This window comes from Uranotaenia lowii, chromosome 1, assembly GCF_029784155.1.
Source record: "Uranotaenia lowii strain MFRU-FL chromosome 1, ASM2978415v1, whole genome shotgun sequence".
Classification (NCBI taxonomy): domain Eukaryota; kingdom Metazoa; phylum Arthropoda; class Insecta; order Diptera; family Culicidae; genus Uranotaenia; species Uranotaenia lowii.
Genome location: NC_073691.1, coordinates 44229364 through 44251280, shown reverse-complemented (window position 1 = coordinate 44251280; position 21917 = coordinate 44229364). Strand labels below are relative to the sequence as shown.

The window sequence follows — 21917 nt, the reverse complement described above, 5'->3', positions numbered from 1 at the left end:
GCCGGCCGGCACAATCGGTGGGAGGAGGGAAGGAATTAAAAAAAAGAAAAGCGCTTACCGATTCTCGTTCGGGTCGATCGTGCAGAAGGGGAAGTTTTCCGCCGGGGCCGCACTCTTGGTCAGCACGTTGAAGAAGGTGGACTTGCCCACATTCGGTACACCGACGATACCGATGCGCAGATTGGTACCGATGCGACCAATCAGCGGCTTCACTTCCGGTTCCAGGATCTTCTTGGGAGGCATGATGATGTGTTGCTTGTTCACTGAGCTGTGAAAAAACAACCGTAAAAAAGAAGAGTGTAAATTAAATATTTTAAAGGTGTTTTGGCTAACGAGACTGAAAAAAAACGTCATGAAAAACTTTGAGTAACGCCTCAAATTTTAAAGGAACTTTATGTTTCTCACATTCAAATGTTAAGTAAACAAGGTCTTTTCTACATAGTTTTCAAATATGCTTTTCACTCCGTTTTCGCAATTAACGCAGTATCTGAGAGAATCCTTTTCAACAGACCACACTTAACAATTTTTGAAACTGCGAGAACCTCAGCTCTGAGGCTGAGACCTTAGACCTTGACTATCTGCCCTGTTCTGATGCATAAGACATGATACACTAGACTTCAGATCTCAGACCTCAGACATAAGACTTGACACCTGAGATTTGAGACATATGACATGAGACATAAAAAAAATTATAAGATCTTGGACATGAGACCTCAGATTTGAGACATGACACCTGAAACATGAGTCCAGACATGAGACATAAGATATGAGACCGGTTTTACGTTTTACTTCTCACGTCTCACGTATTTTTCCTCAAGTCTTAAGTCTTATGTCTCTTGTCTCGCTAAGGTTTCAAGTCTTAGGAGTTAGGTCTATGTTTCTATGTATCAGGCCTCAGGCCTAAAGTTTCAGGTCTCCCTTCCCATTTCCTAAGTCTCAGGCTTCAGATTTCATGTTTAATACATTCAAATATCGATAATATACTGAAAAAGAAGAAACTAAGATTTTTTATTGTAGAAGTACGCGATGACTTCAATTTAGTTAAACAATCTCGAGCGGAGTTAAAAGGCTATATGCAAATCTTCAAAAAATACGACATTTGTTGATTTTTTTTCATCTTTAGTAAAGAATGAACTGAAGAATTATCATGTTTAAAAGAAAAGTTACTCTTTCTTTTTGCTCAGACTTATCGGTCCAGAAATGGAAAAAATAGTTGGGAAATGGAAAATAGTTTAAGAAAAAAATCAGTCACTTTAATTTTCCGTGCAATTGGGTAAAAAATTACAATGACAAAATTTCTGTTATACTTTAAAGCATTGCTCAAAAAGTCTTCAACAAAGTCTTGAAATGGTCTTTAACAAGGTTTTTGCTAAATAATTTTTTTAATTTTAAAAGACCAAAAGTTCTACAGGTATGAAATAATTATGTATAAGAGTTTTTCTATTCAGTTTTCTAAAAATTATGGAATTTATTTTTTTTACCATTTAATGGTAAATAATTTATATCTCTGAATTCAGATTGTCTCTATCTGAATTTTAGCTAAGGGCAAAATATTAAATATTATTTTTATTTTAAATCAGTTTTTCATTTTAATAATTGATTTTTTCATTTGTATAATTTTGCTAAAAAATTAACATTTTCCTTTTTTTTCAGCCGACCAACTTGGTATCAAATCTAGAAGTGATAGAAAAAATCAGAATCCATAGATTTAAATTCTTCCAAAATCATTAAAAAAAATTAGTTCAAATTTTAAATAGCTGATAAAATTTCAAGACATTTATTAGACAGGAATATTCTAGTGGATCCACTTCCAAAAATAGACATCCGGCAACGGTTTGTGCTCGCGGATCGAGCAACACCCTAACCTTACTTCAGATGTTCAAAACAAACCAGCAGTCTCCCGGATTGCTACCCTTTTGACCAGTATTTTAGTAGTAAAATCACACAAAAGCATGTTAAAACGATATTTCCCAGACTTACCCTCAAAACTAGCACAATCAAGTTCCAAAAATCACTCGAAAAACGCGAAATTCGGTCACAGATTCCGGCACAATCGTCGCGATCCGGGAACTTTTTTTAGCCGCAAAGGAAGGAAATCAAACGTGGACTCGCGAGCAGTTGTTATTGTGAGTTTTGTTTTGGTTCCCGTTCTTTCTTCGAATTTGACGTTTGCCCGCTTCGTTATGGAATTCATCTGGATGGGTGGGAAAATTCATGCTGTTCATGTTGCGTGAACTTCTGAGGCACTCATTAGTTCATTTTTGTTGATCGAGAACGATTGATTGGACTGGTTCAAATAAAATTATTATAGTTTCTGTTTGGAAAACAATTCTGAATAGCAAATCTGAATTATAGAGTTTGCTTACTGAACTCATGATTTCTGAATTCTAGATACTTATTTATGATTATTTTTTTTCCCTTTTTTCTCAGGGATTTTAAACCAAATTTATGATTATGAACTTCGAATTCTGATGATGAATTAAAAATTCAAGTTTCTGAATTCCGATTGATGTTTTCTGAATTCCGATACATGAAATTTGAGTTCTACATTTTAGATTTTTTGTATTCCGAATTCAGAGTTCTTAAATCTTAAATTGAAGATTGAGAGTTAAAAATTCAGAATATAAGGATTCATTCAGAACTTATGATACTTAATTTGAAATTCTAAACTTCGGATCCCAAACTTAAATTTTTATTAAAGTTATGAATTTCGAATCTCGAAATCTTTCTTGAATGAAATTTGTTTCGCAATTTAAAGGAATATGTTCAATAAGTTTTGTCGTGAGACGGGAAACTATGTAAATAAAATAATTGTTTTTGAAAGTTTCCCAGAAAGTGTTAGCGAAAAAGTGCCTTAGAATTAAAAAAGAATGTCCCATAAATTTTTGAAAGTAGAAGCGTTTTGTTACAATTCAGAATTCAGAGATCAGAACTCAGAATTCTGAATTCAGAACTCGGATTTCAGAATTCAGAATTCAGAATTCAGAAATCAGAAATCAGAATTCAAAATTCAGAATTCAAAATTCAGAATTCAGAATTTAGAATTTAGAATTCAGAATTAGGAATTCAAAATTAAGAATTAAGAATTAAGAATTTAGATTTAAGAATTAAGAATTCAGAATTCAGAATTCAGAATTCAGAATTCAGAATTCAGAATTCAGAATTCAGAATTCAGAATTCAGAATTCAGAATTCAGAATTCAGAATTCAGAATTCAGAATTCAGAATTCAGAATTCAGAATTCAGAATTCAGAATTCAGAATTCAGAATTCAGAATTCAGAATTCAGAATTCAGAATTCAGAATTCTGAATTCAGAATTCAGAATTCAGAATTCTGAATTCAGAATTCAGAATTCAGAATTCAGAATTCAGAATTCAGAATTCAGAATTCAGAATTCAGAATTAAGAATTAAGAATTCAGAATTCAGAATTCAGAATTCAGAATTCAGAATTCAGAATTCTGAATTCAGAATTCAGAATTCAGAATTCAGAATTCAGAATTCAGAATTCAAAATTCAGAATTCAGAATTCAGAATTCAGAATTCAGAATTCAGAATTCAGAATTCAGAATTCAGAATTCAGAATTCAGAATTCAAAATTCAGAATTCAGCATCCAGAATTCAGAAATCAGAATTAAGAATACAGAATTCAGAAATATAATATCAACATTTGAAATTACAAAATCAGAATTTAGAGTGCTGAACACAGAATTCAGAATTCAGAAATCAGAATATGGAATTCAGAGCTCAGAAGTCAGAAATCACAATTCAGAATTAAGATTTAAGAATCCAGAATACGGAATTAAGAACTCAGAAGTCAAAAATCTGAATTAAAAATAAATAAATAAGTCAGAAATCAGAATTCAGATTTCTGAATCCAGAATACGGAATTCAGAACTCAGAAGTCAAAAATCAGAAGTCAGAAATCGGATTTCAGAATCCTGAATTGGAAATTCAGAAGTCAGAAATCAGAATCCAGAATTCAGAATTCAGAATTCAGAATTCAGAATTCAGAATTCAGAATTCAGAATTCAGAATTCAGAATTCAGAATTCAGAATTAAGAATTCAGAATTCAGAATTCAGAATTCAAAATTCAGAATTCAGAATTAAGAATTCAGAATTCAGAATTCAGAATTCAGAATTCAGAATTCAGAATTCAGAATTCAGAATTCAGAATTCAGAATTCAGAATTCAGAATTCAGAATTCAGAATTCAGAATTCAGAATTCAGAATTCAGAATTCAGAATTTAGAATTCAGAATTCAGAATTCAGAATTCAGAATTCAGAATTCAGAATTCAGAATTCAGAATTCAGAATTCAGAATTCAGAATTCAGAATTCAGAATTCAGAATTCAGAATTCAGAATTCAGAATTCAGAATTCAGAATTCAGAATTCAGAATTCAGAATTCAGAATTCAGAATTCAGAATTCAGAATTCAGAATTCAGAATTCAGAATTCAGAATTCAGAATTCAGAATTCAGAATTCAGAATTCAGAATTCAGAATTCAGAATTCAGATTTCAGAATTCAAAATTCAGAATTCAGATTTCACAGAATTAAGAATTCAGAATTCAGATTTCAGAATTCAGAATACGGAATTCAGAGCTCAGAAGTCAGAAATCACAATTCAGAATTCAGATTTCAGAATCCAGAATACGGAATTCAGAACTCAGGAGTCAGAATTCAGAATTCAGAATGCTGTATTCAGAATTCGGAACTCAGAATTCTGAATTCTGAATTCTGAATTCTGAATTCTGAATTCTGAATTCTGAATTCTGAATTCTGAATTCTGAATTCTGAATTCTGAATTCTGAATTCTTAATTCTGAATTCTGAATTCTGAATTCTGAATTCTGAATTCTGAATTCTGAATTCTGAATTTTGAATTCTGAATTCTGAATTCTGAATTCTGAATTCTGAATTCTGAATTCTGAATTCTGAATTCTGAATTCTGAATTCTGAATTCTGAATTCTGAATTCTGAATTCTGAATTCTGAATTCTGAATTCTGAATTCTGAATTCTGAATTCTGAATTCTGAATTCTGAATTCTGAATTCTGAATTCTGAATTCTGAATTCTGAATTCTGAATTCTGAATTCTGAATTCTGAATTCTGAATTCAGAATTCTGAATTCTGAATTCTGAATTCTGAATTCTGAATTCTGAATTCTGAATTCTGAATTCTGAATTCTGAATTCTGAATTCTGAATTCTGAATTCTGAATTCTGAATTCTGAATTCTGAATTCTGAATTCTGAATTCTGAATTCTGAATTCTGAATTCTGAATTCTGAATTCTGAATTCTGAATTCTGAATTCTGAATTCTGAATTCTGAATTCTGAACTCTGTATTCTGAAATCTGTATTCTGAAATCTGTATTCTGAATTCTGAATTCTGAATTCTTATTTCTGAATTCTGAGTTCAGAATTCATAATTAACAATTCGGAATTCAACAGTCAGATTCCAGAAGTCAGATTTCCGAGTTCACAATTTAGAATAAAGAATTTAGAAATTAAAAATCAGACTTTCGAATTCAGAATACAGAAACAAAATATCAACATTTGAAATTCCAAAATCAGATTTCAGAATTCAGAGTGTGGAATTCAGAATTAAGAGTTGAAAATTCTGAATTCAGAATTTAGAATTCAAAAATCAGAAATCAGAAATCAGGATTCAGAATTCAGATTTCAGAATTCTGATTTCGGAATTCAGAATTATAAATCCAAATTCTGAATACAGAATTCAGATTACAGAAAAAAGGATTCAGAACATTTAATTAAAAATTCCGTATTCAGAAATCAGATATCAACATTTAAAACTCAGATATCAGGATTTAGAATACTGAATACAGAATTTAGAAATTTGAATTCTTATTTCAGAATCACAATTGAGAATCCAAAATTCAATATTAGGAATTTTTAATCGACTGGAATCGTATCAAAATGTCTAAAAATCTTTAGTTCTTGAAATTATTCAATCGTTGCTCAAAATGAATTCAAAATGGTTTTGAAATTCTTTTAAAATTGTCTGATTTTTTCAGTTCAAAATGTATTAAACTGTCCTCATAATAACTTAGAATTTTTCAAAATATCTGAAATTTTTGACAATTTTTTTAAAGGTTTTATTAATGACACTTTACCATCTTTGTGGCATTGGTGTCTTAAAACAAAAAAAAAACCTTATGTTGTTCCACAATGGTTTCAAAATTTCTTAAAGTTTGTTTAAAAGTTGATCGAAATCTGTCTGTCACAACTATTGGCAGCAAATACTCTCAAATCTATCTCTAAATCGTCTTACAATTGACTCGAAATTGTTTTAATAATCTATCAAAATTGTCTTTAAATTATATCAAACCTTTTTTTTACGTTAAAAAAAATTCTCAAACGAACCCTAAATTGCTCAAATTTTGTTTATTAGTTGTTAAAAAAAAACTTCTCTTAGAACTATTTAATGAGGGATAATGAATGTCAAAGTTCAAATTTTTGGTAAAAATAAAATCAATACCAAAAATACACAATAAATAAGAAAATTGATTTCTAACACCATTTTCTTACTCATAATTATCATGCAAATTCAAAAAATTAAAAATAACACTGGTAAATTAAATCAAAATTTTCGAAACAAATCAGAATGAAAGATTCAAATCAATGCTATTTCAGGTGTCATTGATAAATTATTCAAAATAATCTTTTTATTCTGAACTGGAAATTGGCTTGAAAATAAATTCTAAGCATTCTAGTTTTCAAATTTCAAATCTATATGTCCGAAAAACCAGAAAAAGAATGCGAATAATAATTTCGAATAAAACTTCGGACAATGCCTAGCGCGTTAAAATTTATTTTTAAAGTTGGTATTTCGAATCATTCATCGAACTTCTCAAAGGATAATTAAAAAATCATGATCAATTAATTTTTTTTAACATAATAAAAATAAATTAAACGATTAAAGTTTCCAATGGCAGGTTTTAATGTTTAAAATATCAAGCTCTGAATGTTGTGTTGCTTTCAATTGAAATATTGTGTCGTGGAAAGGGCAGAAGGTAGAAACTATGTTCTTCTAATTTAAAATTTGGATTTAAAGGCAATTTGACAGATCGATTGCTGATTTTCCAGCAATTCGAACTAGTTGCTGGAAAAACCAGCAAAATAAATTATGTTAGCTGGTTTCTAGGCTCCTTTAAGGTTGGAATGTTCCAAATTCATGAAAGAAGCTTGAAATTTGTTTCATATTGTTTTGTATCATTTTATTATCTGTATTTAGGGTGTGCAAAAGATTTTTTTAATTATAGAAAACAGTGAAAGCGATAAATTTAAGGATGTGTAATGTAAATGTTCGGATTCTCGTGTAAAGTCGTTAACATCAGATCGATAGTATACATCTAGGCGTATTCTTCCATGTGTAATATGGATATCAAGGCGATACTTTATGTCCGAATTTCACAAGTTACTAGAAGTTGTGAAACGTACTAAAAATGCAATTGCTAATCAATATTACACTAATCAAATGTGATATCATTAACATGGAAATGTACACACTGAAGCTGAATAACCTGTTGAACAATTTATCATCCAAAGCTCTTAATGATCGGATCAAAGGCTGGAGCCAGCTGAAAACGTTCCGGCTGATCCGATTCGAATGAACTGGGCGCGATCTCCGATGCTATGCTCGGAACTGTAACACCACACGTCTCAACAAGGGAAAGCAGCCCGATACCGTGAAACCATGTAATTAAGTGACAGATGCAGTAATGTGTAACAACAGGACAGGACCAAAAAAAAAACACAACACAACACTGGAACATGGCCGTGTAGTTTCGTCCTTCCAAATATCCGAGCGCTCCGAGCTTCTTCAAGGTTCCGCAGGCAGGCGTTTAGAGTAAAGAGAGAGCAGATCATCATCGGCAGCACACAGGATTTCATTAGAACGCGGGTCCTTTCAGGCACATGGCCTCAATGAATCTCCGGAATATGAATGGAAGTGTGCTTGCTCCCAAACAACAGAACCAGAAAAAAAAACTCATTTCAGGGAGGAGCACTAAGGGTCAACCCACCACCTTCCTTCCTAAACGGCCGGCGCTGCATATTCATAGGCGCGAGGGTTCGAATTCCGAGCCAAAAGGGATGGATGGCAAAAACTCTCAACGGCGACCCGGACGATTGCATACGGTTCCGGTCGTCCCCAGGACAATGCCGAAACTAGGCGGCATTTTTGCCACCAACAATCGAACGGAGAACGAACAAAAAAAAATCGGCTCAAAAATTGAGGGAGAGTTTCATCGGTTTTTGGACCTTGTATTCCTTATTCCTACGAAGTTGCGGAAAACTATTAAGGAAAAAAAATCCTAGCTAGAACACGCGCCTCGTTTCCATTCGTGGCTGGCAGCTAGCAGTAATTATTTACGATCATTACCGTTGTCAAAAATATTAACTAATTTATTGGATTTTTTTTCTTTCTCATCTGCTCGCTCCGGACTCCGGTGAAATATTACGGGGGTGTATCCCGGAACACGCAGTTATTCAAAAAATAACCGCTCGTTTTCCATTGATTGTTGCCATGGTTTGTTGCTCGAGTAGGTTGCAGCAACTCCAATCGATTATGATCGGTACTTCTGCGCGCATTTTTCGGAAATTCGATACTTTTCTATTCTGAAGTGTGTCCATTTTTGTAAGAATTTTGTTAAGATCGCTTCGTAACAAAGGGGACTAAAATCGAGCAACGTAAAAGTTGTTAAAAACAGTTAGATATATCATATTTATTTGAGTAAAATTTTAAGACTATCACATGTCTTAATGTTCATGAATAGAGATGTACATTTTGTGAATAAATAACTACAGTCTCACCATGATTGAACATTTTTTAAAGATTATTTTCATAAGTTTTAAGTTCATGAGTTAAACCCCTAGGTTTATACAATCGTATTGTAAGTAGTTAATGACTTTTCTTTTATTAGTTCATTGCTATCAATGACTTAGAAAGGGTATAAAAAACCTCCAAATTTAGCGGTAACATCCTTAAACATAATTAGTATGACACTTGATTTAAATAAAATATACGTCAAATTTCGAGTAACATAAAATCTGAATCAAATTATCATAGTTGTTGAAATAATCTCAAATTATAACATAATTTTCTTGAAATGGTTTAAAAGGTGTTCCCAAATTTTCATACAAGTTTTTCCAAATTGACTCAAAATTGCATCCAAATGTCAAAATTAAAACAACATTATTTTCAAGTTTTATTGAACATTGTAAAAAATTCTTCAAATTTATCCTAAATCGGCTAAAGTTGGTTTTTATTTTTTTAAATAAAATAATTATTGTATGAAATTTGTTTAAAAACTAATTTAAAATTGTTTCAAAACTGTCCTTAAATCGTCTGAAAACTGTGTCAACCAGGTCTCTGTATTGACTCAAAACTGTTTCAAAATATCTCTATTAAATCAGAAATATACATTAAAAATGTCCCTAAGTTGTTTCAAAATTATGCTAAATTGCCACAAAGTTATTTAAAACTATTTCAATATTTTTAGCATGTTTGTCAACAAAATTTGACCCCCACTTTTCAAAATTCTATCAACATAATCAAAAACTTCTCTTAAAGCAGTCTGATTTTTGTTTCAAATTGTTTTGAAAATTTTCACATATCATTCATCTCATATTTGTTTAAAATTTGTCTGAAACTTATACCGAAGTTGTCAACATTGCCAAAAAATTGACTGAAAAAAAATTCTCAAAAAGTTTGTCTTAAAACAGTTTAAAATTTGGTTAAAGTTGGCTAAAAACTTAACTTCATTGATTTTGAAGCAAAACTAAACTCTATTAATAGTTGCATGTGAATTGTTTCGGAATTGTTAACTTTTAACGATTCTGAAACAATTCACATGCAACTGAAAATTTGTCTTGACATTGTGGCAAAAATGGTTTGAAAGCTATCTCAAAATCGCCTTAGTTGTCAGGTTGCCGAAATCACAGAAAAATCTATAATTTCATAGAGTTTTGAGCAAATTTTCATCACAGAATCTGTGTCACAGAACACCAAACTTTCAAAATATTCACAGATTTTACAAATTTTTAAAATTTTGTACGTTTTTCCAAAACTATAATTTGAAATTCAATAAAATTTTTGGATTATCAATATTTTATTGGAAAATTGGTAGAATTAATTGATTGATAGAATTAATTAATTTAATTAAAAAGACCCAACTTTTCATGACCTTTCAATAAAATTCATGGAAATAGCATCACAGAAAACTATCACAGAAATAGTAGGTTAAATAACAGAAAGTCAGGATATTTTTTCGTAAAAACACAGAATTTTTCTGGCAACCTTGCTCGTTACGACTCAAAATTGTATCATAAATTTCTCATTTTTTTCTTAAAACTGTGTCCAAAATGTCACAAACGATCCCGAATTACTCGCCACGATCATCCATTTGTTTCAAAATGGTCGCCTTATTTTATTGAAAAGTTTTACAATTTTCTATGATTTCATTAAAATTGTATGAAATTTTTCTCTAAATTACCTTAAAATTGTTTGAGTCAGAAGTGTCTAGAAACAGTTTCGACATGGCCTCAAAAAATGTAAATGCTTGTGCAAAAAGGTTTTGAACTTCATTTGAAACAAAATCGAAACTTTCTGCAAAAGGTCATGAAAAGTTTGATAAATTTTCTTATATTTGACTTCAAGTTGCCTTAAATTATCCCAACATTTTCAACCCTTCATCTCTTCAAATCATCTAATAACTGTATGAAACTTTTTTCGAAATTCAATGAATTGTTTCAAAGTTGTCTGACTGAATTTTTTTAATGAAAACTTTCTCAAAACAATCTTAAAGTTCAAATAGGTCTTTGTATTGACTCAGAATGTCATCAAAATGTTTGAAAATTTTGTCTAAAATCGATAGGCATTCATTTTGTTTCTATATCATCTCAAAATCAAAATTAAATTTTTTAGCTTGTTTTATCTAATATATAAAGATGAGTTGGACTATATATGTTTGTTTGTTTGTATGCACCTTATACAAATCCACACCGCTTAACCGATCAGCCTGAAATTTGGTACAGTTATGTGTTTGGACCATGGTAAGGTTTTAGTAATAGTTTTGAGCCCCTCCCACTTAAGAAAAGGGACCCTCCCATACAACTTTCGTTTTTTCTCCCACGAATCAAAAGTCATGGCACCCATTTTGTCGACCAATTTTCGTTTCCTTTGGCGGGGTTGTTTTCACCATCACCATGGGCTGGGCATTAGAAACGACCAACCAGAGTTCACGTGTACTGGATAGCAAATCGAAGCTTGCTGAGCATTAAAAATTTGAAAGGGATAATTTTGGCGGGTGTTTTTTGTCCTACTGTTCAAAGCACGTGGTACCGGTGCGAGGTATTTGATTGCAATAATGAGCCTTCATTTAGGATAAAAAAAACTACTGGCCTTTTAAAAATATATTGATAAGAACAGTGGTTAAGGATCTACTAGAATATTTATGAAATGTGTAAAGTATGGATACATTAATTCATGTTCATTATGAATTGACTTCTTCAGTTGAATAACTATTTGGACTGAAAACTAATGTTCCAGCTTTAAGGAACCAACCATTTTCATATTTTCGGAACTCCCCATAGGGAAAAAATTAATAAAACTGAGGGTTGTAAGTTCAAAGCTGCGATCTCAGCACTTTGATTGCCGTGTAGGAATTCAATTTACAATAGGAATTAGACAATTAAATGTTCATTTTATTCAAAAAGTTTAAACCAAATCCAACACACGAGACTGTTAGTAATATAATCAGGGGTTTTTAGTTTTGTACAATTCAATTTCATTTGTCAATTTTTAAATTTTAAGCTATTATTGATCATCGATATGTTCAATTATACCATCCAATTATAAGAAAACTAAAAAAGCACAATGAAAACATGCAGAGGAAGTCTTTTATGAGGTTTCAGCGGAAATCTATTAAGAAATGTCTAAGTACAAATTAAAACATAAATAGGTATTCCATTCCACGGGGAAATTTTAAAAAGGGATCGTTGAAATTTGTTAACAAGCTTAATACATTGGATTTTCACTAGATAACACTTGGAAAAGATTAAAAAAAATTATCATTTGATGATAAAAAAGGGTAATTCAATTCAAGCTTCATAAAACAATGAGGGTGTAAAATAAGGTTGCCAGAATTTTTTTTCCAGACTTATCGGGACCTGACAAATCCAGCAAATTCTATCGAAAAACCTAGCAAAATCCAAAATTTGATTTCAAAATGTTCAAATCGATATCCAAGCGATATCCGAACAAACTTGGTAAAAACTGCGGAATTATTCAGTAAAAATAACGAAAAATAAACTTGCAAAACTTTTTTTAAACAAACCACATCAGCAGATTTTAAATTGCATATCAAGCTTCCAAACACGAGTCATGACTATTTCTGAAACATGCCATTTATAACTTCTTTTTTCTCAGTTTAAGTTACGTTTTAAAAATGTTATGAATAAATTCGGGCAAAATCTGGGCTTTTTGCAACAAAATCCAGGAAACCGGGCCGGACCAGACTTACCTAAATTTTGAGTCAAATGTTCTAGCGAATCCAGATAAATCCGGGCAACCTTAGGTTGAAATGTTTTTCGTTATAGAATGGATTAACATTCAAAGGAAATTAGTTCAAATTTCTATTAGCAAACCTAAAAACTATTAGTTTTTAATAATATGAAAACAATAAACTTTGCTAATAATCCCAATTAAAACTTTAAGAAGACTAACAAATCTTACAAAGCTAACATGGTTAAACATGGTCCAATTTGTTATGATGATGAACAAAAAGCTTTCAAAATTTCAAAAAGTCAAACGACTCATTTTGATTTATATTTTATGTGAACCCGAGTAAGGCCGGGTAAAATCAGCTAGTAATAAATAATCATGAAAGGTATTTTGGAAGCCTTAAATACGATTCAAAATCAGTCGCTGGTTTCTGATGAAAAAAATGTTTTATTTCAATTTTTTTCTTTTGTTTTTCCTGGTTAATTCCTGGGTTTTGAGAAAATTTGCCAGTATATTGCTCGGATTTATGGTCTTCACTTTTGAAAACAAATGTCCGGATACGTGCTGGAAAAATTCTGACAACCTTGTCTTAACCTTCACTTAATTGACTCAAACTTGTGAAGTTTGTCTCGAAATTCTCCCAAAATTATTTGCTTTTTCTGCTTACAATATTCTCGAATCAGTTCTGAAATCAAAGGAAAATTGTAACAAATTTGTTGGGAATTCTCAGAAAGTTATCTGAAAATTGTCTGATTTTTGTCTCCAACTATTTTTGAAATTTTGCTTTGGAAAATTGTCTTTTTATTTTTCTTGTTTTCTATAAAATGGTCTTATAATTATCATTACATTTACTTAATAGTATCTAATAATTGTCACGAAATTTTATCCTTCAATTTATCATAAGACCGGTGAAAAACTGTTCTAAAACGATAAAAATATATATTACAAATTGAACCAAAACTGTGTATATTGTCTCAATATTGACAAAATTTCATTGACAAATTCAAAAATAAATTATATCAAAATCTCTCAAGACAATTTCCTTTGAATTATAACCAAAATATTTCAAATTTGTTTAAATAAACTAAAATGATCTTCAATTTTTTTTTGTTTTTGCTTTGTTGTTTCAAAGCAGAAAAAATGGTAAAAAATCGTATTAAAATTTGAACTTTAATTTTAAGTTGTCTTAAAGTCATTTTTCTTTTGCATAATTGTGAATTTTTTACAAAATCATCTTAAAGCTGCTGAAAATCATCAAAATTGTTTTCTTCATTTACTCAGGTTGTTCAAAAGCTGTTCGAAAACTATCTTACAGTTGTTTCAATATTGCCTCCAAATTTTATCAAAAGTATCTCAAAATTGCCTCGAAAAGGAATCAAAATTAATTGTTTACTATCTCAAATCTGCTTTAAAATGTTTCAAAAATAATTTATAGACTGACCCAAAATTATTCAAATTTTGTTCATAAGTTGTCTAAAAATAATTTCTGTCTAAAAGGTGTTTCAAACTATCTTGAAGTTCTTTTTTTTCAGAAATTTAACTCAAAACTGTTTTAGTACTATTTTATATCTTTTGCAAATATCTGATGTTTGTGAATAAATTGACTCTAAAAATGTCTCAAATTGTTCAAAAATGGCACGATTTGTGTCAGAATATCATAAAATCGCATAATAATGATTTCAAAGTTTTCCCGAAATGTAGCAAAATTGTTTAAAATTGTCACAAAATAATAATTTTTTTTTCAAAACTGAAAATGTTATCAATTTGTCATGAAATTTCAACATATTATTTGTCTTGAAACTCAACTGAAATCACGAATCGACCAAAAATGGTCTGGAATTTGTCCCAGGATTGCCACACAAGTGTATCGAAACTGTCAAAAAACTATGTTAAAATAATTTTAAAACTGTTAAAAAATTGACACAATGGAAAAAAAAAATCGTTTCAATTTTCAGTTCTGACTTGTCTAAAAATTATTTCAAATTATAAATTATCTGATTTTAGTTACCAACTTAAACAGCCAATTTCAAGTTTGCTTAAATGTTTTGAAAATTATTCTCAAACTAACTCAAAATTTGTCTGAAGTTCGTCTCAAAACTGTAAAAAAAATGTTTCGAATATTCTTAAAATTGCCATAAAAAGCTCAGAATAGCTCAGTATTAAATGTAAATTGTTTTACAAACACTTGAAGTTTGTAACGATACTGTTTGAAAAAAAATCTCATGATTGTATCAAAGTAAAAAAATGTCACAAAATTGTTTCGCAATTGTAAAAAAAAAACTGTGAAATTATCTCTTAGTTGTCTCGAAATCTAACAAACCTGGGCACCAATTGTTACAAAATCATGATTAATTTTTTCTGAAATTGAAATTATCATAAAATTATTTAAATTTTTTTTAGAAATATTGTTGGGCTTGAATCGGTCAAAGCTATCTTGAATTGTTTAAAAACTTGTCCTAAATTTGTGACAACATTCTCAAGCAACCAAAAGTCCCTTAAAAGAGGTACAAAGAAGCTTACTCAACCCCATCATTTATATGAAGTACGTTCTCAAAATTTAAGTTCTTATCGATACTTTCAAGTTCCAAAACAAGTTTTAATGGTCTTCTATTCAGCTTCCAAAAATCCTAAAATGAGCAAAAAACTTCTCTCTCTATCTCAATTGCACCCTTTGCATCGGTTCATATCATCTTCTCTTGATTATTTACCATGCTCAGTACACGGAGCCGCCGGATTTCAAACTCGACAAATTGCTAAATCGCTCCTTTCCTACATTTCCTACATATATCGCATCAGAATCTCACTCAAGTACCGAATTGCTTATTGAAAAAAATAAAAATTGCCGGGCTTGGGGATCGAACCCCAACCTTCGTGGTGAGAATCGAACATGCTACCAAGCCTAAATGTTGTTTTACCTGAAACTAAATCTCGAAGTGGTGATTTGATTTAAATTGCGTCCATGTTATGTTAAATAGTTAGTTTTTTTTATCCTCATTGACTTAAGGGTGATACGGTCAAAATTTGATCAATATCAACATGACGTATTTCTTTCAATTTTGCATTTAAAAAACCTGAGCACCCCTCATTTTGAAGGTGTGTGTGTGTGTAGAATGTTGCTCCTATTTTAATTTTGGAATTCACTCTTCATTTGTCAAAATGCCGTCCAAGAAAGAAGAGCAGCGTATCAAAATTTTGCTCGCGCATCGCGAAAATCCGAGATACTCGCACGCAAAGCTGGCAAAATCGCTAAAAGTTGCCAAATCAACCGTTACGAATGTAATTAAAGTGTTTGGGAATGTTTGTCGACAGCCAGGAAGTCTGGATCGGGGGGAAATCGAAAACCGGAAGCCGCTGAGACGACAAAGAGAGTTGCCGGTAGTTTCAAGCGAAACCCTAACCTCTCTCTCCGAGATGCCGCAAATAAGCTGGGTGTATCGACTACAACCGTGCATCGAGCCAAAAAAACGAGCCGGACTATCGACTTACAAGAAGGTACTGACTCCAAATCGCGATGATAAACAAAATACGACGTCCAAAGCGCGAACCCGGAGGCTGTACACGACGATGCTGACGAAGTTTGACTGTGTGGTAATGGACGACGAAACTTACGTCAAAGCCGACTACAAGCAGCTTCCGGGACAGGAGTTTTATACGGCAAAAGGAAAGGGAAAGATAGCAGATATTTTCAAGCACATGAAACTGTCAAAGTTCGCGAAGAAATATCTGGTTTGGCAAGCCATCTGTACCTGTGGTTTGAAAAGCAGCATTTTCATAGCTTCCGGGACTGTCAACCAAGAAATTTACGTGAAAGAGTGATTGAACAAACGTCTGCTTTCTTTCCTGAAGAAACACGGTGTTCCGTACTGTTTTGGCCGGATTTGGCATCTTGCCATTACGGTAAAAGGCCATGGAGTGGTACGCCGCCAACAACGTGCAGGTGGTTCCCAAGGACAAGAACCCTCCCAACACGCCAGAGCTCCGTCCAATTGAGAAATACTGGGCTATTGTCAAGCGGAAACTAAAGAAGACCAAAAAAAAAACTGCTAAGGACGAGCAGCAGTTCAAGACAAACTGGCTTTCTGCGGCGAAGAAGGTGGACAAGGTGGCTGTACAAAATCTAATGGCAGGGGTTAAGCGTAAGGCACGGCAATTCGGATTTGGAAAAGCGGAAGCCTAACTGAATATTTTTCCTGAATTTTATACTAATTAAATTCGAAAAAGAAATTTAATTTGATTTTTTAAATGCACGATTTCACCGATTTACACGCGTTTTCCCTTGACCAAATTTTGACCGTATCACCCTTTAAAAAAATCAACTCAGTTTGTTTTATTTTTGTTTGATTTGGCAAATAAAGCGGATAAATCCGGGCAAAATCCGGACTTTTGTATCCATACTTTAGAGACTTGGTAATAAATTTCACCGTATTTCAAGGCACTTATTTTAACACACTTTTCGTTCAAAAAAACACCCATGCGATAAGAATCTGATCCGGCGGGGGAGATGTGTGGTGCTCCCCCCATGACATTGCAAAAACATTTATGCAAATTCCACATTCCACGAGCAAGCAGCTTTGGGCCGGAACTCTGAAGCTCTGAGCTGGCCTGCAGTTGCTGTCACGTGTTTGCCTAATTCCTACCTTTGGAGAGTTACCTAACTCATGGCTAAAGAACGCATTCGAATAGTCATAACTAATGAGAAATGCAAATCCGATTGAAATCAATTCAAATCAATCTGTTCTGTTGCTGCCTGGCTGCAATTGGCACTAACTAATCAACTAAAGGTACCTATCCATGTGTTTGGTTTCATTGGGGAGACCAGAAGCTCAGCGAAAGGCTCAGCAGATTAAAAGGCAACAAATCGTGATTTGCCGTTGATGATTTGTAACCGCGTGATTATTACATACTTCTGATACACTGGCTAGATTGGGATCAACATTAATCGCCAATAATTTACCCAGTCCTGGGGGTTGTCCTTTAAATAAGCATCGACATCCGGAAAATCAATATTTCGGACAAAACATTTTGATAGATTTATTTTCTGTCAGAACAGATGCTCTCAATATACTTATGAATGAGAGGAATTTTAGCGAACTAACCTCACTTTTCCCTAAACGTTACGCATCTTGTGAACGCTCCCCGGCCCATCGTGTTAATTTGCGCTTATCCAGTGGCAACTGGCAATCCACAACTGGTTCCGAAAGATCTCGCTGAGCCGCCGTTTCAATTGGCCCGAGCGGCCGGCAAAGGAAAATTGAAATCGCAAAATAGCCCCCTTATTTCGACTTTCGGTTTTGCCTGCGCCCTCAACTCAACCAAATGAGCCCGGCGGCCACGATCCGGAGGCCTCATTAGACATTCACGACGATTGGTTCCAAATCACAGGTCGTGCGGGCCGAAGCCGCCTTACTAAGTTAGGTTATAGGTTTCAACATCTCCCTCCCTTTGGTCGTTTCGATCCGGCGCGGCGATAGCAAATGCAATACGAAAACAATTATTTATAATGAGCAATGAGGGTTAGAGAGCTAGAAATCTACCCACGCGTGCAATTGGTAAGATTTCCCCTGAAAAAAGTCGGCATCGGGTGTGTAAAATTTGTTAAAATAACCGAAACTTGAATAATATGAAATTTGAAAGATGTCCAAAATTCTTGACAGTTTCGTAATTTTCAACATTTGTATACAGGAGTGCATTCGAAAAAAAATTCAGCACATTGTTTTGTTAATAACTTTCCAATGCATGGATGTAAGTAGATTCATGAATTTTTCACTAAAGTTACCTGGTGATGTAATGTTTACATGCGCAAATTTTTGTGATGTTCTGTCAAGTGGTTTTTGAGATAGCGTCCTATGAAGAAATTTTCGATTTTAATTTTTGGGCAACACGTGCGCCATCTATAATGCTTTCTTTAAGCCTCCTTTTTTGAATCAATATTATTTTTGATTACTTCTTCTGTTTCCTGAAGCTTTGAAGGCTAAGGCTAATAACTCAAAATTTTAAAATTTGGTCAAAGTTATAACAAATTTAGCCGATTGTCCTCCTTCGGCACAAAAACAACATACCTATTTGACTTTTTATCACTCCACTACTGTTTTTGTGTAATGGCGCGTGTGTTGAAACTTTTCCTCTCTAGTTTAGCTCCAGGAAATACAGGCGATACTTGTTCACAAAAGTTTCTGGTTGGAATCCTGCCAGGTGACCGCAATAGAGTTCGTTTTGCCGTCCATTACGAAATTTTTCAAAATATCTTCCCACAAGAAGTCCAAATATTTTGCGCACGATTTGACAACCGCATTTTGTTTATTTTACCGGTGGGTAGTTTTTCTACTTTATAGAAATGAAGTCAGCTAGACGAACCAGTCAGATAAATTTGACTTTTTATCACTTCCTCTATTCATATACCGGATTCAGCTTGAAAAAAACCTCTCACATTCCCCTCACTTCATGGAATCAATCGTCTTCACTTTTAATTAAAATTTTAGCTCACTATTGGATCTTCTAAAACTACCTAAACAATTTACCATGTGAATTTTGGATAAATAGTTGATTTTTTATTATTTTTGTGTCTCCCACTGGGACTTTTCTGGATTTTCCTCGATTCTGTCCGAAAAATTGTGTCAGTGAACTCAGTATTCGACGCTATCTCAAAAACCACTTGAAATATTGTCACGAAATTTTGTGCCCATACACATTCATTACTAGGTAGCTTCACTGAAAATTTCATCAATTTTCATCCATGCATTCAAAAGTTATTCACAAAAATAATTTTTTTTTTCGAATACACTCCTTATTTTTCAATCCAAACCATTTAAAAATATTAATAAGATAAATTGCTGACAATTTTGAGACTATTTAAGTAACAAAAATTGATCCAGTACCAAAACAAGTTCGAGGCTACATATTTCAAATTTTTTGAATCGGAATATGTGAAATATGGAAACAATTATAATAGAATTTGGTCAGTTTTAACAAAAAAAACGGAATTATTTGAACAGCTTGTACAATTCTGTAAAAATTTCAGGCCAATTTTCAAGACGATTTTTAGACAGTTTTGTGACAATTGGGTTTTGAGACCATTTTTATACAATTTTCATAAAATTTGAGAAAAATTTCAAAGTCAGTTCTCAGGACAATTTCGAGTCAATAATGATTTTTTTTAGATAATTTGACATATTTTGGACGATATTCTAATAAATTTATGGTTAAGTTTGAGGAAATGTTACGAAAGTTGGGAGACCATTTCGCGGCAGTTTTGCACCAATGTTGTGAAATTTGTGAATAAAATTTTGTGACAAATCTGAGATATTTTTGAAATAATTTCTATAGTCAATATTTTAAGACAGTTGAGAAATAAAAATCAAACAATTTCGATAGAATGTTGACTGAACAGTCAAACAGATTTTCGCATAGATTTTGCGACATTTCAAGTACAATTTTGTGCTATTCCGGAAACAAATGAATGCAAATTTGAGACAGTTGTTAATCAACGTTGATACATATTGATACCTTCTACTTTGAGGTAATTTTGAATTATTTTTGCAATAACGCTGTGAGATTTCAAGGCAATTTAAAGACAGTTAAAAAAAAAGAATGTTGTTAGAACTGGGAGACGATATTGGATGAGACATTTTAAGAGAACTTTTTCTCGTTTTTGGATTGATTTTTCTCAATGATTCAATGAATTTACCGCCATGTAGTCTACGTTTCGGTTTACTTATTGAATTTCAACCACCTTCAGAACTAACTTTTAGTGTAAGCGAAAGATAGTAGATATGAAAGATGAGAAAGTTTATAATATATGATTAAAAAAAAAAAATCTATTTTTCATAATAATTAGTTCTGAAGATGGTTGAAATTAAATAATTAAAACGAAACGTAAACTACACGGCAGTTCATTGAATCACATCGAAAAATCAATCCAAAAACGAGAAGATAACAACAACGGTGACTTAAAAATTTGAAGATTTTAAGGGAGTTTGTAAGTAATTTTAAGAAAAAATTAAGGTAATTTTGTGACTAATTATGATGATATTGAATGAAGACAACTAAAGTTGAAAAATCAGACAGAGCCACAGTTGACAATTGTAAGATTATTTTGAAACAATTGGTTTTCACCCAAAGACCACATGGATTCGTACAATTTATCAATTGAAAATTGATGAAAAAAATTTAATTATATTATCATAATAGACAATTTTAAAACAGTTTTAACACAGCGTTATTATTTTTTGAAACTATTTTAGTTCAATTTAATGACATTTTGCGACAATTATAAGACTATTTTTTACATAGTTTTCAAACAATTTTGAGTTAACTTAAAATATATTTCGTACAATTTCAAATTTATAGTATGCCATTTTCAGACCATATTGAAACTATTTCAAGACAGATTTGAAAAAGTTTTTAGACAATTTCGAGATAAATTTTGAAATAATTTGATAAAACTTCGAGACTATTTTGAGGGAATGTTGAGGAAGTATTACATTTATTTCGAGTTCATTTCAGTACAAAAATTGGAAAAATTCATGTCAGTTTTGAAACTATTTTAAGATAGTTCTGTTTCATTATTTCAAGGTTAATTTGAGATATTTTTTGTGAAATTTTGGGAAACAATTTGTTGGCAATTTCGAGGTAAGTTGGGTCAATTTGACAAACATTTTGAAGCAGTTTTCAAACTATTATTTTTGTTTTGCCTGTTTTACTACTGAATTTAACCTAAACCCAATCAATTGTTTTTCCGAACAATTCATAGAAGTTTAGTTTTATGATAACATACAACTTTTGTTCAACGATAAATTTTATCGTTCATGATCCTAATTTCAGTTTTTACACACTTCAATCCTTTTTTCCTGAATTTGAAACATTTGAAGACTCCGTTGTTGCATTTTTTTTTTAATTACATTAGTTCAAAAAATTTGAAAAAAAAATCGCAAACTTATTGCCTGACCAATGTTTATAATACAAAATCGGGCGCTAAATTCAAAAACGAAATTCAAAAATAATCTTAATAGAACAATTTTTTATTTAAGCTCAAAATATGATTTTTTTTCTAAGAGAAAATAGAACAAACTGAAAACAAATAGTTTTATTACAAATAAAAACAAAAACTAAGAATAAACTAGTCGCAATTTCTTTTCTATTTCGAATTTTTATTATCTGGACAACATAATCTAGATGTGAAATACAAATTTTAAAGTTGTTTTTGGTGAAAAAAATCAATTTCTTCATCGTTTTTGGACTAGGTTTAAGCGCTGAAAACATTTTATTTTCTTAGAACCTTAAATATAATTTCTAAATTGAGAATTCTAGAGGTTATTTATCAAAATCGATAAAAAATTGTAGAAGGTACGATTGTTTTCATGAAACAAACGAAAAAACGGTCTTATCTAAAGA

At 31.9% G+C, this 21917-nt stretch overlaps 1 protein-coding gene across 1 annotated transcript in view; it reads right to left on the bottom strand.

Annotated features, from left to right (window-relative positions):
- The window catches only part of LOC129739790 (obg-like ATPase 1), a 217551-nt gene extending 215419 nt beyond the window's left edge, over positions 1 to 2132 (bottom strand). The window contains exons 1-2 of the mRNA XM_055731309.1: positions 1981 to 2132; positions 59 to 268 (exon numbers count right to left, since the gene is read on the bottom strand). Of these exons, the coding sequence (XP_055587284.1) occupies positions 59 to 243 (185 nt within the window). The 5' untranslated portion in view covers positions 244 to 268; positions 1981 to 2132. The remainder of the gene's footprint in view (positions 1 to 58; positions 269 to 1980) is intronic.
- Between the last annotated feature and the right edge of the window lie 19785 nt (positions 2133 to 21917).